At 43.0% G+C, this 15,684-nt stretch overlaps 1 protein-coding gene across 4 annotated transcripts in view; it reads right to left on the minus strand.

The window, feature by feature from the left end:
• The window catches only part of nup214 (nucleoporin 214), a 76,854-nt gene that overhangs the window by 60,854 nt on the left and 316 nt on the right, over nucleotides 1-15,684 (minus strand). For all 4 annotated transcript variants that reach the window (XM_014133089.2, XM_014133105.2, XM_014133096.2 and 1 more), the window contains exons 2-12: nucleotides 11,012-11,207; nucleotides 10,731-10,885; nucleotides 10,342-10,540; nucleotides 10,166-10,236; nucleotides 9,817-9,880; nucleotides 9,582-9,685; nucleotides 9,277-9,383; nucleotides 9,021-9,087; nucleotides 8,620-8,746; nucleotides 2,434-2,592; nucleotides 1,765-2,257 (exon numbers count right to left, since the gene is read on the minus strand). In XM_014133089.2, coding sequence (XP_013988564.1) covers nucleotides 1,765-2,257; nucleotides 2,434-2,592; nucleotides 8,620-8,746; nucleotides 9,021-9,087; nucleotides 9,277-9,383; nucleotides 9,582-9,685; nucleotides 9,817-9,880; nucleotides 10,166-10,236; nucleotides 10,342-10,540; nucleotides 10,731-10,885; nucleotides 11,012-11,207 — 1,742 coding nt within the window. The remainder of the gene's footprint in view (nucleotides 1-1,764; nucleotides 2,258-2,433; nucleotides 2,593-8,619; nucleotides 8,747-9,020; nucleotides 9,088-9,276; nucleotides 9,384-9,581; nucleotides 9,686-9,816; nucleotides 9,881-10,165; nucleotides 10,237-10,341; nucleotides 10,541-10,730; nucleotides 10,886-11,011; nucleotides 11,208-15,684) is intronic.

A 15,684-nucleotide genomic window follows, 5' to 3' on the forward strand; every position in this document is an offset into this window, starting at 1 on the left:
TGTTGAAAAAAACTTGTGTTATGGCTTTTCAACCTCAGCTCTGAATCCAGGATATGGCAATCTACAAAATATAACTCATAAGGGTTTTCTTTAATGGAACCTTCTCTAATGTCATACATGTAAAGTGTGGCGTACCGCAGGGCAGCTTTCTAGGCCCTCTACTCTTTTCTATTTTTACCAATGACCTGCCACTGGCATTAAAACAACATGTGTGTCCATGTATGCTGATGTTCAACCATATACACATCAGAAATCACAGCTAATGAAGTCATTGAAACCCTTAAAGTGCTGCAGTCTGTTTTGGAATGGGTGGACAGTAATGAACATCTCTAAAACTAAGAGCATTGTATTTGGTACAAATCATTCCCTAAGTTCTAGACCTGGTAATGAATGGCGTGGCTGTTGAACAAGTTGAGACTAAATGACTTGCCATTACCTTAGATTGTAAACTGTCATGGTCAAAACATATAGATTCAATGGTTGTAAAAATGGGGAGGTCTGTCCGTAATAAAAAGAGATGCTCTGCTTTGTTGACACCATACTTCAAAAAGCAAGTTCTGCAGACTCTAGTTTTGTCTTTTCTTGATTATTGTCCAGTCATGTCGTCAAATGCTGCAAGGAAAGGCGTAGTTAAGCTCCAGCTGGCCCAGAACAGAGCGGCACGTCTTGCTCTTCATTGTAATCAGAGGGCTGATATAAATACTATGCATGCCAGTCTATCTTGGCTAAGAGTTGAGGAAAGACTGTCTGCAACACTTCTTATAATAAGAAACATTAAATGTGTTGAAAATCCCAAATTGTTTGCATAGTCTACTTACAAACAGCTCTGACACACACACTTACCCCACCAGACATGCCACCAGGGGTCTTTTCACAGTCCCCAAATCCAGAACAAATTCAAGAAAACGTACATATTATAGAGAGTCATTATTGCACGGAACTCCATTCCATCTCATACTGCTCAAATAAACAGCAAACCTTGTTTCAAAAACAGATAAAGCAACACCTCAACGCCTATCCCCTATTTGACCTAGATAGTTTGTGTATGTATTGATATGTAGGCTGTGTGTGCCTTTACACTTTTTTTTATGTAGTTCTGTCCTTGAGCTGCTCGTGTATTAATGTTTTGTATTATGTCATGTTTCATGTTTTGTATGGACCCCAGGAAGAGTAGCTGCTCCTTTTGCAACAGCTAATGTGGATCCTAAAAAAATACCAAATACAGCCCCCCCACCACCTAGCGAACAAAACATTTCAGTGACACGCCTTATGACATCAAAGAGGAAAAAATGTATATTTTAAAGATTTTTTGCGATGGGGCGGAGAGAAGGTTTAGCAATTTGATAACTAATTTCATGCAATTCTACACATTTTGCCATAGGGTGGAGGTAAATGTTTTTAAAATGATAACTGATGATCAATGGGCCCTACCCCAGTCGGTAATTCATCCATGCTTACTACAAGTTTTAGATAGCGGGCCGCTAGACTAACTTAACAATAAATAAAAAATAAATAAAATGTAATCGAATTTTTTTGGCTGACATGGGCTAATTAAGTCACTGCTGATGCACAAACGAATTTCAAAACAGCACCTTGTGTATTCTATTACTCGAACTCTCAACAGTAAGTTGAGACCCTAACGGAGTCGTTTTTAATTGAAATTGGTCCGCAGGCCTACAAAAGGGGGGCCGTGAGTTGCCCATAACTGATCTAAGTGAAATGTAAACAGTCAAAGTTATTCAGGTATGTATATCAACCTCTCACCTGTCATTGAGGTTCATCTTCACAGCGGGAGTGGTTGGCTCGGGGGTGCCTCGGAGCACCGTGATGGGGGAGGCGGTGGCCAGGCGCTGGGGGGTGGGCTTTGGAGTGGGGGCCGGAACTGGAGCCATTTCCATCACTGGAAGTTTGGGGGCACTGACGGAGAAGGCCGAAGCTGCGGCTGGGGTCTCTGTCAGGGGCTTGGAGGAGAAGGAGAAGCTACCAGAGGTGGCCAAGGCTGGGCTCGCACTGAAGGCAGTAGAGCCCCCCAGAAAGAAGGCGGGGGGAGCAGTGGAAGAGGAGGGGGGCATGGAGAACGAGAAGCCGGATGAGGAGGCTGGAGCTGGGGCTGCGGTGAACAGTGAAACAGAGGCAGGGGAGGAGGCAGGGGGAGGAGGGTTTGGTGTGGTGGCCAAGGGAAGGCGGAGCGGAGGGAATGCCGCCGGGGCTGATGGGAGAGAGGAGGTTGGGTAAGGGGGGAGGGGAGCTGCAGATCCTGCAATGCAGAGAGGAGAGCTGCTTTTAGTGGATCCTATCACAACACTATTATAAATACTTTACAGTATGATAGTAGTATAGGTATTGCAAGTATCATAAGACAAATGTATTCAGTGAGATAGAAAAAAAATACACGATTTGTAAATATGAAAAAGCTGAAGAGGTCCTCCAGACCTGCAGGGGGCAGTCTCTCTCCGTCCAGGGCCAGGCTGGTGGGGGCAGCGACCAGTTGCTTGACCCCAGGGTTGAAGTTGAGCAGTGAAAAGGGGCACAGAACTCCATCTGTAGACAGCAGCAGCAGAGTGGGCGCCGGGGGCAAAGTCTTCTCATCGGCTGTAGTGACATAGCGGGGAAAAGTGACATCAAGTACAGTATAACTAACTAGGTCTAACTATTGGTAGCCAGAGAGAAACACACAGGCATACACACACTTTAACTGAAACAACAAGGCAAACACCCAGCCAGACAGATATACACACACACAAACACACTTAAGCTCATGGAAGATGCACGCCCACACACAGGTACCCAGGACATTAACAAAAGCCGAGACAAGTACAGAGCATATGAATTGCTATATTGCTGTGTGACGTAAGAGACCTTGAGTTCTTAGTAAGAAACAAAGCCCTGAGCACTTGGAGGAAAAACCAGCACTAAAGCCAGTGTGATGAGACAAATAATGAGTCTGCTTGCCTGAGACTGCTCTCCAGAGACAGAACAACAGTTTGGAAAGCTCAGGGTAAACCTCATCAGCATTCTCAGACATGCTTGTCTGGTTCTGTTGATGTTCTCTCATTCGTCCGAGTCATTGTAATGAACGTGGGCCTCCCCCTTTCTCTTTCTATCCAATACAGCCTAGGTCTCTCGAGACAGGATTTGATCAGAATACAATCATTTAAAAATGCTGCTCAAATTGATAGTTTGGTTTGCTGGTGGAGTCTTTTAAGCGGGGAGCCCAGACAGGAACATCAGCGGTACTACGTGACAGTTTGACTGACTGTAGATACCAGTAGATACCGAGACAGTAGCATATCACTATTCATCTGACAGTTGCCAAAAAGAACGTACCAACCAGCGTCGCATACCAAATGCTACTGACTGACACTGAGGAGCGGAACATTGCAGTGCATTAAAAAAACTTTACAGACGAGAGTAGTGTTTTCTTTCGACCAATCGATTGGTAGAAATGTTTAAATGTGTATTTTTCCATATATAGACAAACCCTATGTGTTTTAATAAAATAAACTGTACAGTGCATTGGGAAAGCATTCAGACACCTTGACTTTTTCCACATTTTGTTACGTTACGGCCTTATTCTAAAATTGATTTTAAAAAAAGATTCTCATCAATCTACACACAATACCCCATAATGACAAAGCGTAAACAGGTTTTTAGAAATGTTTACAAATTTATAAAAAATAAAAACAGAAATAACTTATTTACATAAGTATTCAGACCCTTTGCTATGAGACTTGAAATTGAGCTCAGGTGCGTCCTGTTTCCTTTGATCATCCTTGAGATGTTAACTTGATTGGAGTCCACCTGTGGTAAATTCAACTGACTGGACATGATTTGGAAAGGCACACACCTGTCTATAAGGTCCCCCTTTTTGCACATCAGAGCAAAAACCAAGCCATGAGGTCGAGGGAATTGTCCGTAGAGCTCCGAGACAGGATTGTGTCGAGGTACAGATCTGGGGAAGGGTACCAAAAAATGTCTCCAACATTGAAGGTCCCCAAGAACACAGTGGCCTCCATTATTCTTAAAATGGAAGACTCTTCCTAGAGCTAGCCACCCGGCCAAACTGAACAATCGGGGGAGAAGGGCCTTGGTCGGGGAAGTGACCAAGAACCCGATGGTCACTGACAGAGCTCCAAAGTTCCTCTGTGGAGATGGGAGAACCGTCCAGAAGGACAACCATCACTGCAGCATTGCACCAATCAGGCCTTTATGGTAGAGTGGCCAGACGGAAGCCACTCCTCAGTAAAAGGCACATGACAGCCTGCTTGGAGTTTGCCAAAAGGCACCTAAAGGACTCTGACCATGAGAAACAAGATTCTGTTGAACTCTGACCTGAATGCCAAGCATCACATCTGTAAGAAACATCATGCTGTGGGGATGTTTTTCAATGGCAGGGACTTGGAGACTAGTCAGGATCAAGGAAAAGATCAACAGAGCAAAGTACTGAGAGATCCTTGATGAAAACCTTCTCTAGACCGCTCAGGACCTCAGACTGGGACAAAGGTTCCCTTCCAACAGGACAACGACCCTAATCACACAGACAAGACAACGCAGGAGTGGCTTCGGGACAAGTCTCTGAATGTCCTTGAGTGGCTCAGCCAGAGCCCAGACTTGAACCTGATCAAACATCTCTGGAGACCTGAAAATAGCTGTGCAGCGATACTCCCCATTCGACCTGACAGAGCTTGAGAGGATCTGCAGAGAAGAATGGGAGAAACTCATCACATACAGGTCTGCCAAGCTTGTAGCGTCATACCCAAGAAGACTCGAGGCTGTGATCACTGCCAAAGGTGCTTCAACAAAGTACTGAGTAAAGGGTCTGAATACTTATGTAAATGTGATATGTTTTTCACTTTTAATACATTTGCAAACATTTCTAAAAACCTCCTTTTGCTTCGTCATTTTGGGGTATTATGTGTAGATTGATGAGGGAAAAACAACAATTGAATCCATTTTAGAATAAGGCTGTACACATTTCACATTTTCACATAAAAATGTGAAAAAAGTCAAGTGGTGTGAATACTTTCTGAATGCACTATACATTGTAAGCTCTAGAAACGTGTCCACTCCTACAATCAGAACGGTAAACTACTGTAGTAGTATTAGTAGTAATAATAATAATAATAATAATACACTGAGTGTACCAATCACTAGGAATTCATTCCTAATATTGAGTTGCAGCCCCCCTTTTGCCCTCAGAACAGCCTCAATTCGTCGAGGTATGGAATATACAAGGTGTCGAAAGTGTTCCACAGGGATGCTGGCCCATATTGACTCCAATGCTTCCCACAGTTGTCTCAAGTTGGCTGGATGTCCTTTGGGTGGTGGAGCATTGTGGATACACACGGGAAACTGTTGAACGTGAAAAACCCAGCAGCGGTACAGTTCTTGACACAAACCGGTACGCCTAGCACCTACTTTCATACCCCGTTCAAAGGCACTTAAATATTTTGTCTTCCCCACTCACCATCCGAATGGCACACGTACACAATCCATGTCTCAATTGTTTTAAGGCTTAAAAATCCTTCCTTAGCCTGTCTATTCCCCTTCATCTACACTGATTGAAGAGGATTGAACAGGTTACATCAATAAGGGATCATAGCTTTCACCAGGATTCACCTGGTCAGTCTGTCATGGAAAGAGCAGGTGTCCTTAATGTTTTGTATACTCCCTATATATTGAATGCATGAAGAGAAATTACCATAACCAAACAAACATTATAGATTAGAAATGCTGGGAATTAACAGTAAATGTAGGCTACTACTGGTGATATATGTAATGGTGAATTGATAGACACTAACCATCACAAGAGTACTCAACTATAACTTGTCCGGTTGTAGGGCTGTCCCAGACTAAAATAAAACTCTTGGTCTGCCTAGAAGGCCAGCATCCTGGAGTTGCCTCTTCACTGTTGACGTTGAGACTGGCGTTTTGCAGGTACTATTTAATAAAGCTGCCAGTTGAGGACTTGTGAGGTGTCCGTTTCTCAAACTAGACAACAATGTACTTGTCCTCTTGCTCAGTTGTGCACGGGGGCCTCCCACTCTTTCTATTCTGGTTAGAGCCAGTTTGTGCTGTTCTGTGAAGGGAGTAGTACACAGCGTTGTACGAGATCTTCAGTTTCTTGGCAATTTCTCGCATGGAATAGCTTTCATTTCTCAGAACAAGAATAGACTGACGAGTTTCAGAAGAAAGGTCTTTGTTTCTGGCCATTTTGAGCCTGTAATCGAACCCACAAATGCTGATGCTCCAGATAGTCAACTAGTCTAAAGAAGGCCAGTTTTATTGCTTCTTTAAAACAGGACAACAGTTTTCAGCTGTGCTAACATAATTGCAAAAGGGTTTTCTAATGATCAATTAGCCTTTTAAAATGATAAACTTGGATTACCTAACACAACGTGCCATTGGAACACAGGAGTGATGGTTGCTGATAATGGGCCTCTGAACGCCTATGTAGATATTCCATTTTCTTTTTCTTTTAAATCAGCCGTTTCCAGCTACAATAGTCATTTGTGTATACGGATGACGATGTGTGAACGGTAGTGTATACGGATGACGATGTGTGAACGGTAGTGTATACGGATGACGATGTGTGAACGGTAGTGCATACGGATGACGATGTGTGAACGGTAGTGTATACGGATGACGATGTGTGAACGGTAGTGTATACGGATGACGATGTGTGAACGGTAGTGTATACGGATGATGATGTGTGAACGGTAGTGTATACGGATGACGATGTGTGAACGGTAGTGTATACGGATGATGATGTGTGAACGGTAGTGTATACGGATGATGATGTGTGAACGGTAGTGTATACGGATGATGATATATGAACGGTAGTGTATATGGATGATGATATATGAACGGTAGTGAACGGTAGTGTATATGGATGATGATATGAACGGTAGTGTATATGGATGATGATATATGAACGGTAGTGTATATGGATGATGATCTATGAACGGTAGTGTATATGGATGATGATCTATGAACGGTAGTGTATATGGATGATGATATATGAACGGTAGTGTATATGGATGATGATATATGAACGGTAGTGAACGGTAGTGTATATGGATGATGATATGAACGGTAGTGTATATGGATGATGATATATGAACGGTAGTGTATATGGATGATGATATATGAACGGTAGTGAACGGTAGTGTATATGGATGATGATATGAACGGTAGTGTATATGGATGATGATATATGAACGGTAGTGTATATGGATGATGATATATGAACGGTAGTGTATATGGATGATGATATATGAACGGTAGTGTATATGGATGATGATATGAACGGTAGTGAACAGTAGTGTATATGGATGATGATATGAACGGTAGTGTATATGGATGATGATATGAACGGTAGTGTATATGGATGATGATATGAACGGTAGTGTATATGGATGATGATATGAACGGTAGTGTATATGGATGATATGAACGGTAGTGTATATGGATGATGATATGAACGGCAGTGTATATGGATGATGATATGAACGGCAGTGTATATGGATGATGATATGAACGGCAGTGTATATGGATGATGATATGAACGGTAGTGTATATGGATGATGATATATGAACGGTAGTGTATATGGATGATGATATATGAACGGTAGTGAACAGTAGTGTATATGGATGATGATATGAACGGTAGTGTATATGGATGATGATATGAACGGTAGTGTATATGGATGATGATATATGAACGGTAGTGTATATGGATGATGATATATGAACGGTAGTGTATATGGATGATGATATATGAACGGTAGTGTATATGGATGATGATATATGAACGGTAGTGAACGGTAGTGTATATGGATGACGATGATATAAATCCAGGCACATTTAACAGTTAAGGCGATTGATTATAGACCTAATTAAGTTGGTGTTTCCTCTCTCCTCACTTTTCTTAGACAATTAAGACAAGGGCTGTTTTCTCATCTCCTAACTCTGCTGTTGCCTCTGCCGCATTGTTCTCAACACCAATATGCTGGTTAAATGTGCTATTATGCACACTGCAACATGGTCTAGGAAAAGTGCCAATTCAACAGCACACCTATGTGTTTCAGAACCGCAGACAGCGACCACTATCCAACGCAGGAGAAAGCACATCTGTTCTTAAATAATATTATTTGTATTTGTGTTGCACCATTGTTCTTACATAATATAACAATATACAATTTCAGTAGCACGTCTTAGACTGATGGACTGGGCCATCCCCAAGGCCTCCACAATGGATCAGTCCACTCAGACAGGTGTCTTGCACATCATGTTATTTTTTGTTGCTACTGCTCGAGTAAAGAAATCTTGGTCGACCATCAGCCTATCGACCAAACAATCGACCAGTTGACGAAATGGGGTCAGCCCTACATTGTTGACAAACATATCAGCTGATTCCAAATGGTTCACCAGCTTCTTTTGCCTGACCCTTCCTGCCTACTCCACACTCGTAGATCTGAATGAACTGGTAACGACATGGCAAAGTCCTTTCATTCAGCAAGGGGAGAATTACAAATCCATCAAGGAGAAAGTGACCAGTTTGGAATGGGGTCAGAAGAATCTGGAAAGCTGGAAGGGGAGAGAGCAGCAACCACTCACTGATGTGGATCTCCTGCTGGCTGGTGTAGTCGATGGCCAGCCCCAGAGGCAGCGTGTCGTCGTTATTCTGAGAGACAGGCAGCTCTCCCCTGCTGGCGTCCTCCAGCAACCACAGCTCCCAGTTGGTCTGAACAACACAATAGCACATTGCACAAAGAGGTTACATGACAACATAGACACTCAGGGGCTCAATTGATCAATATCAGTTGGCCTTTGATTAGGGCTTTACTACTCCATAATCATTTATCAGAAGATGCTGAGGTGATGTCTTCTTGTCCAATGGATGAGACCATGTTCTGCACAAAGATATCTGAAGTTGAGCAATCCAGATCAACCTTGAACTGCTAAAGTTTCTAAGACCCAGTGTGAGAATCAAGCCAATGCTGATTGACAAATATTACCTTATCTTCTTGCTTGGCGATGACACTGACTTCAATGGAGGCTGCTGATGCGGCAAGAACAACATCCCTGAAAGAAGAAAAAATAACAATGAGCATAAGTGATTCACCAACCTCACAGCTGTTCCTCGAACATTGAAGTTGAGAGCCAGAGGGAAACGGAACTGAGTTTGCATTCAAAAGCCACTTTCTACAAACAAGAAAATAAAAAAATATCTGCAGACAGGCAGGGCAGAATACAGAGTGAGGAGCGTCTCACCAGTCCTCTATGTGGCTGAGGAAGTAGTGATGCTGTCTCTCAGTGCAGGTGCCGTACACTGGGTCGTTGAAGTTCAGGTACCTCTCCTCCCTCTTCTCTGTCTTTGTCTGACATATCAACATGTTAATTGTCAAAATGGTTTCAGTAATAATGAAAAAGGCAAACCCATAAACTATCATTTAGGAGAGAAAACATTTCAGTCACGGAGTGAAATGACCCTATTAGTATTAGAACAATGAAAAATTAACACTGCAAAATGATCTCATCATCATTCAGATGCATGACAGACCATTGGTACTACTCACAGGGAGGGAGATCACCACCAGTTCAGGAGGTGTTTCCGGACAGCCGTCGGCTGCTGCATATGCCACAGCAAACACAAACGTACTCAGCCACTGCACATCCAGCACTGACAGAGAAAGGACAACACAAAGAAAACATATAATTGAGATTAAGGTTATCAGGCAGGAAAATTAAGGCACTAAAATGTTCAATTTCAGGTTTATTGCTTCAGGCCAGCCTGATCTGTGTCTAGTTTACCTTTGACAGGGTTGTCAGAGCTGTAGAAGCTTGGGCAGGGGATCACTTTCTTCTCCTGAAGCCCCTGTTCAGGAGAGCAGAGTCAGAGTCAGACCAGGGCATAATCATTAGAAATCGCCGGGACGGAGCAACTGGAATGGCATCAAACACCTGGAAACCATGCGTTTGATGTATTTAATACCATTCTACTAATTCAGCTACAGTCATTGCCCTGAGCCTGTCCTCCCCAATTAAGGTGCCACCAACCTCCTGTGAGCAAAATACATCATACACACCAGACTTCACAGGAATAATAAGTGTGTCTAACGTCGTTAATGTATTATACTGAGAGTTGTTGGTACAGACTTACTGGAGTATACTGACTGACTGTTGCATTCATTTTTCCTGCGGCTACTTGCTTTCCTTTGGGACTCCAGCATACTGTATTAAGGGAGAAGATGACAGAAAGCGAAAACAAATTGTATAAAATTCCAATTACATGAAAAATGTATTCCTCAAAGTGATTACACACTATGTCACACTTACCACAGGTGATGCCCTCTGTGGCAGGTAGCTGGGCCTGCACTGTGACGCTGTCTGTGACCTCCAGCACCATCATGCTGCCGTCAGACAGACAGGTGGCCAGCATGGAAACCTGCACCGGGTTCCATTTGAGGTCCTGCACAATAATGCCCAGGCCGGCTCTCGGTTGCAGAGTCGCAAATGGCAACTTCTGCGGTCGGGCCTGGAGAGAGGGGGCAGCCATGGAAGTGAGGGGATTAGGTGTGTGGGAAAAATATGGAACTGAAGAAGTTGGTGACTAGTCTTGGTGTGCTTTCAATTGATATCAAAGCATGGGCTCTGAACTCTGTTTCACCATGACGAAACCGTACCACTCCATTAGCAGTGGGGGGGTTGTTATGAGAGTTAATCACCTTGTTGATGAAGGTGCGGACGTCGTAGAAGGCCAGTGACAGGCCTGATGCTTCTGACATGCCACTGGCTGACAGGGTGAGCTCATCACTGCTGAGTCCCAGGTTGTGCACAGGCAACTCCACATGAACATCAGCTAAGGCTGCTATCCCCTCAACTGAGAAAGAGGAGTAAGATTGAGAGAAAAAGGTAAAGTCAAGTTACATTGGCCAAGGCACGCCATAACTGTCATTGCTTAGGAAAACCGTACGAGACAGAATGACCAATGTACAGAAAATCTTACCTATTTCATTGGAGTTTCCATCAACTTTGTCTGAAGCTAGGATGTCCCCCGTGAGGTACACCTTGATCTTTCTGTCTAGTCCGACAAATGTCAGTCCAAATTTGTTGGAGATGGCGAGCAGACTTGATCTATCCTTCGGCAGCTCATCAGGTGAATCAAAGACACGGGTTTTCTTCATTTGCCGGAACTGAAAATCCTGCATAAAATAATAGAATACTTCATGACTGTGATGGCACTGAATATAGTCTCATGTAGGCTACTCGTTTAACCCTTGCGTAATCTTAACATTCTGTATACTCCCCTAGTCCTAAGGGTAAAAAAATTTACCCGCCTTCACTAAAGCCCTAAAATAAAGCAGCTTAACTGAATTTTAAACCCCAAATCTATTTTGCATGAAGAAACAATTCACAAACTTTGTGAATATCTGGGTTTTCCCTCTTCACAATGCAGAAAGACTGCATTTAAATCAGTGGACACCACTCGATTTTATTACAATACACCTGTCATTATTGTTTTCCTTACTAAAGTAGAAGATTATTATTGCTAAAGGTACTGCATAGGTGTAAACCTACATTTTTAAGCAAGAAATAGCACTACTATGGCCTAAGAAAGTAGCAGAAATGTGCAGAAAGTAGTTTTGAATGCATTTTATTGAAGGGAAACAATAACAGTCTTGAACTTTTTGGGCAAAACAGTAATATATTCTTATATACTGTACAATGAAGACTTCAACTACAAAATAATAGTCTTCTCTCATTTTTTAACAATTGCCCCAGACACAAAGTGCATAAACAACAATAAATAAGATGGACACAAAACAAACGTGAAGACACAAAACAAACGTGAAGAACATAAAACAATCAACTAATTAGCACATATAGGACAGTATGCAAGTGTGTATGCATGGACTTTGCAGATGTATTTCTCACATGTGCAGCACATAGTATTTATTTTACAGTCCTTCTTTGGGGGGCAGAATTGGCATCTCCTCCTCTTGCCTGCCCCAGCCTCAGGTGGATCAGGACAAGATTCAGTCCCCTGAAGAGCTTTCACAAGTGCTGCAGAGGCTGCTGTGCAGAGGAGGTGCTCCCTTCTTTGAATGTGTGGGGTTACAAGTGCCTTTCCCAGCTGCTCCAGGAACACCCTCCTCTTGTTCCGCTTATCAGGCATTCAGGTAGGGTTGATCTTGCTCCATATTACAAAGGCATTGTATGAGGACACATCAATGCTGTTATGGAAGATGACCAGGGGCCAGCGAGCAGTTATTCTGCTGCAGCTGTAAGTTCAATCACCTGTCCATGTTGTCCATGCCTCCTTTGTTGTGGTTGTAGTCCAGGATGATGGCTGGCTTCCTGTCTTCACGATCACTGATCTCAGCCATTTTGTGCAGTGTGCTCAGGAGGACCACATTCTTGTTCCTCTTTGGGAGGTAAGAAACTAGAGTGGTGGTGGGGTGAAGGCAAACTTTGATGAGATGGCCTCTCTCCCCCTTGTTGCGAGGAGTGTAGGGGGGAGCTCAGGCTTGTTCTTTCTAACTGTGCCAACCATGGTGATCTTCCTCTTCAGGAGCTGCTGGCTGAGTTCATAAGAGTTGAAGAAATTGTCACGTGACAATGTGACCCCTCAGTGCATCGGTCACATCAAGCACAACCCACATCCCCTGGTTCTTCTCCAGGCCTCCACTGGTCAGCTTCCCTGTGTAGACTTGCATCTTCAAAGCATAGATGGATTGTGCGTCACAGGCCACCCATATCTTGATGCGATACTTTGCTTGCATGCTGGGCATATACTGTCGGAAAGGACAGTGACCTTTTGACAAAAGAGATTACTATCAGTAATTAGTATCAATGTCACAAAAAACAATCACATAAATCAATGATATTACAGCAATACATAATAAAATGAACTGTAAAAATTACTTACATTACAGATATGAAAATAAAAATGTACCTCTGAATGGAACCAGTTGCTCATCCACTGTTACTTCAGGCCCAAGGTTGTAGAGGTATGGCAGACGCTCCACCCACTTCTCCCAGACAACTCTTTTGGCCGCCAGTTTGTCTCACACGTCTTGCAGGTCTTGACTCACGGTTATCAAATCGCAGCACTCTTGAGAAAGTGTGAGACTTTCAGTGGCATTGTGGCACGAAAAATCGCCCTTCCACTCTGCATTCCAGAGACTACATGTAGCCTCGCCTCGGGACGTATACACACCCGCTAAGACTAGCAGCCCTATGTAGGCAAGCAGGTCAATCTCATCCATCCTTTTCCAGTTGTCTCCATATTTACGGAAACCCTCCAAATTTGTAATCTCCAGGATGATTTTTTCGATGGCTTGTGTGATGAACATGTAGAGGCGATGTCCTGGGGATAGGCAACTGCATGTCTTGTGGGCCCTGGGGTCATCCTTATGACATTTTGTGCTGCCATCCTGCCCTGGTTGTCATATGGTGACAAGGACCATGTTATTCTGCTTTTCTTTGACAGAAACGTCCCTCTTTCAGCTTGGGGGATTTCTTCATCTGAAGATGATGCATCGTGCTCTGGGTTGTATTCTTCCCCATCTTCTTCTTCAGATACCACCTGCTCTTCTAAATCATTGTTCTCTTGTTCCTCCTGGACATCTGAAAAAAATCAGATCTACGACTTGTTGGGCACTGAATTGTGCACTCATTGCTTCAGCAAAGAGAGAACTGGGGGGACTGTCATCAGAAGCACCTTTATAGCCTCTGACTGCATTCCCCATTAGTAAACAATGCTTAAGTAAAAATACTTTCAAGTACTACTTAATTTGTTGATGTTGGTATCTGTACTTTACTTCACTACATTCCAAAGAAAATACTGTACCTTTTACTACATACATTTTTACTGACACCTAAAAGTACTCGTTACATTTTGAATCCTTAGCAGGACAGGAAAATGGTCCAATTCACGCACTTGTCAAGAGAACATCCCTGGTCATCTACTGCCTCTGATCTGGAGGACTCACTAAACACAAATGCTTCATTTGTAAATTATGTCTGAGTGCTGAAGTGTGCCCCTGGCTATCCGTAAATAAAAAAAACAAGACAATGGTGCCAGCCTCCCGGGTGGCGCAGTGGTCTAAGGCTGTGCCACCAGAGATTCTGGGTTCGAGCCCAGGCTCTGCCGCAGCCGGGAGGCCTATAGGGCGACGCACAATTGGCCAGGCGTCATCCGGGTTAGGGAGGGTTTGGCCGGCAGGGATATCCTTGTCTCATCGCGCACTCGCGACTCCTGTGGCGGGCCGGGCGCAGTGCTCGCTGACCAGGTCGCCAGGTGTACGCGTGTTTCCTCCGACACATGGGTGCGACTGGCTTCCGGGTTGGATGTGCATTGTGTCAAGAAGCAGTGCGGCTAGGTTGGGTTGTGTTTCGGAGGACGCATGGCTCTCGACCTTCGCCTCTCCCGAGTCCGTACTGGAGTTGCAGCGATGAGACAAGACTGTAACTACAACCAATTGGATACCACGAAATTGGGGAGAAAAAAGGGGGGTGAATATATATTGCTGAATATAAGGAATTTGAAATGATTTAAATTTTTACTTCTGATACTCAAGTACATTTTATCAATTACATTTACTTTTGATACTTAAGCATATATAAAACCAAATACTTTTAGACTTTTACTCAAGTAGTATTTTACTGGGTGACATTCACTTTTACTTGAGTAATTTTCTATTAACATATCTTTACTTTTACTCAAGTATGACAATTGGGTACTTTTTCCACCACTGCAATAGAGTGCAGGAAATGCAGAAATTTGTTTTGGTTGAAGTTGAATTGAACAGTATAAAACAATCAGAATGGAGCGAGACTCATTGAAATCACTTAGAATGTATGTGTTGCCGCCACACTAGGATCACTCACTACTCATAAAGCAAATGTAGAACTTGTATTATTCAAAAACTAAAAATACCGTCATACCATTCTTTTTTCTTTTTTTAATACCGTCATATAATATTTTGGCCATATCACCCAGCCCTACCCTGGTGGTGTACAGCTTTCATGGAAATATGAACAAAGGAGATGTTTCACTTTTTCTAATGTTGGGGTCACTCTAGGAAAAGTTGAAAAAATATAATTTAGGGGGTTTTCTCTGCTGTTAAACATAGTGGCGGTCATTTTTTACCCTTAAGACAACAAGGGTTAAGATCTGTAAAGCCCATTTTGACTATGTTAACAACAATATATTGTTGACAGGACGAGGTGGATTTGGAAATAAATTACGTTGGGATAGCTAGCAGCTGAATGAATGCCTACTAGAATAAATGCTACTAATAGCAAAAACAAGATTAATTTACGTAGAGCACAACAGCATTCGTAAATTGATGTAACTAACCAGCTAGCTTGTAGGTAGCTAATTAGATGACATAGCTAGTTACTGTTGAAGAAAGTCAGTGTTAGACACCCAAATGTATACAGCTAGCTAGCTATACACGGTTGTTAATCCATACATCGTTGAGTTGTTTGATGTTCATGACTTTGTTGTTAGTTAGTTGAGTCTGGCTTAGCTAGCCATCTTTGACTAAAATATAGGATAGCTACTAGCTAGTAACATTATGGGAATTGGGCAGCAAGAAACAGACAATAACGTACTTCAGTTGGAAGGTTATCCCCAGATCGCTATCTAGCGAGCTAACTAACTAGCAAAAA

This window comes from Salmo salar, chromosome ssa01, assembly GCF_905237065.1.
Source record: "Salmo salar chromosome ssa01, Ssal_v3.1, whole genome shotgun sequence".
NCBI lineage: Eukaryota > Metazoa > Chordata > Actinopteri > Salmoniformes > Salmonidae > Salmo > Salmo salar.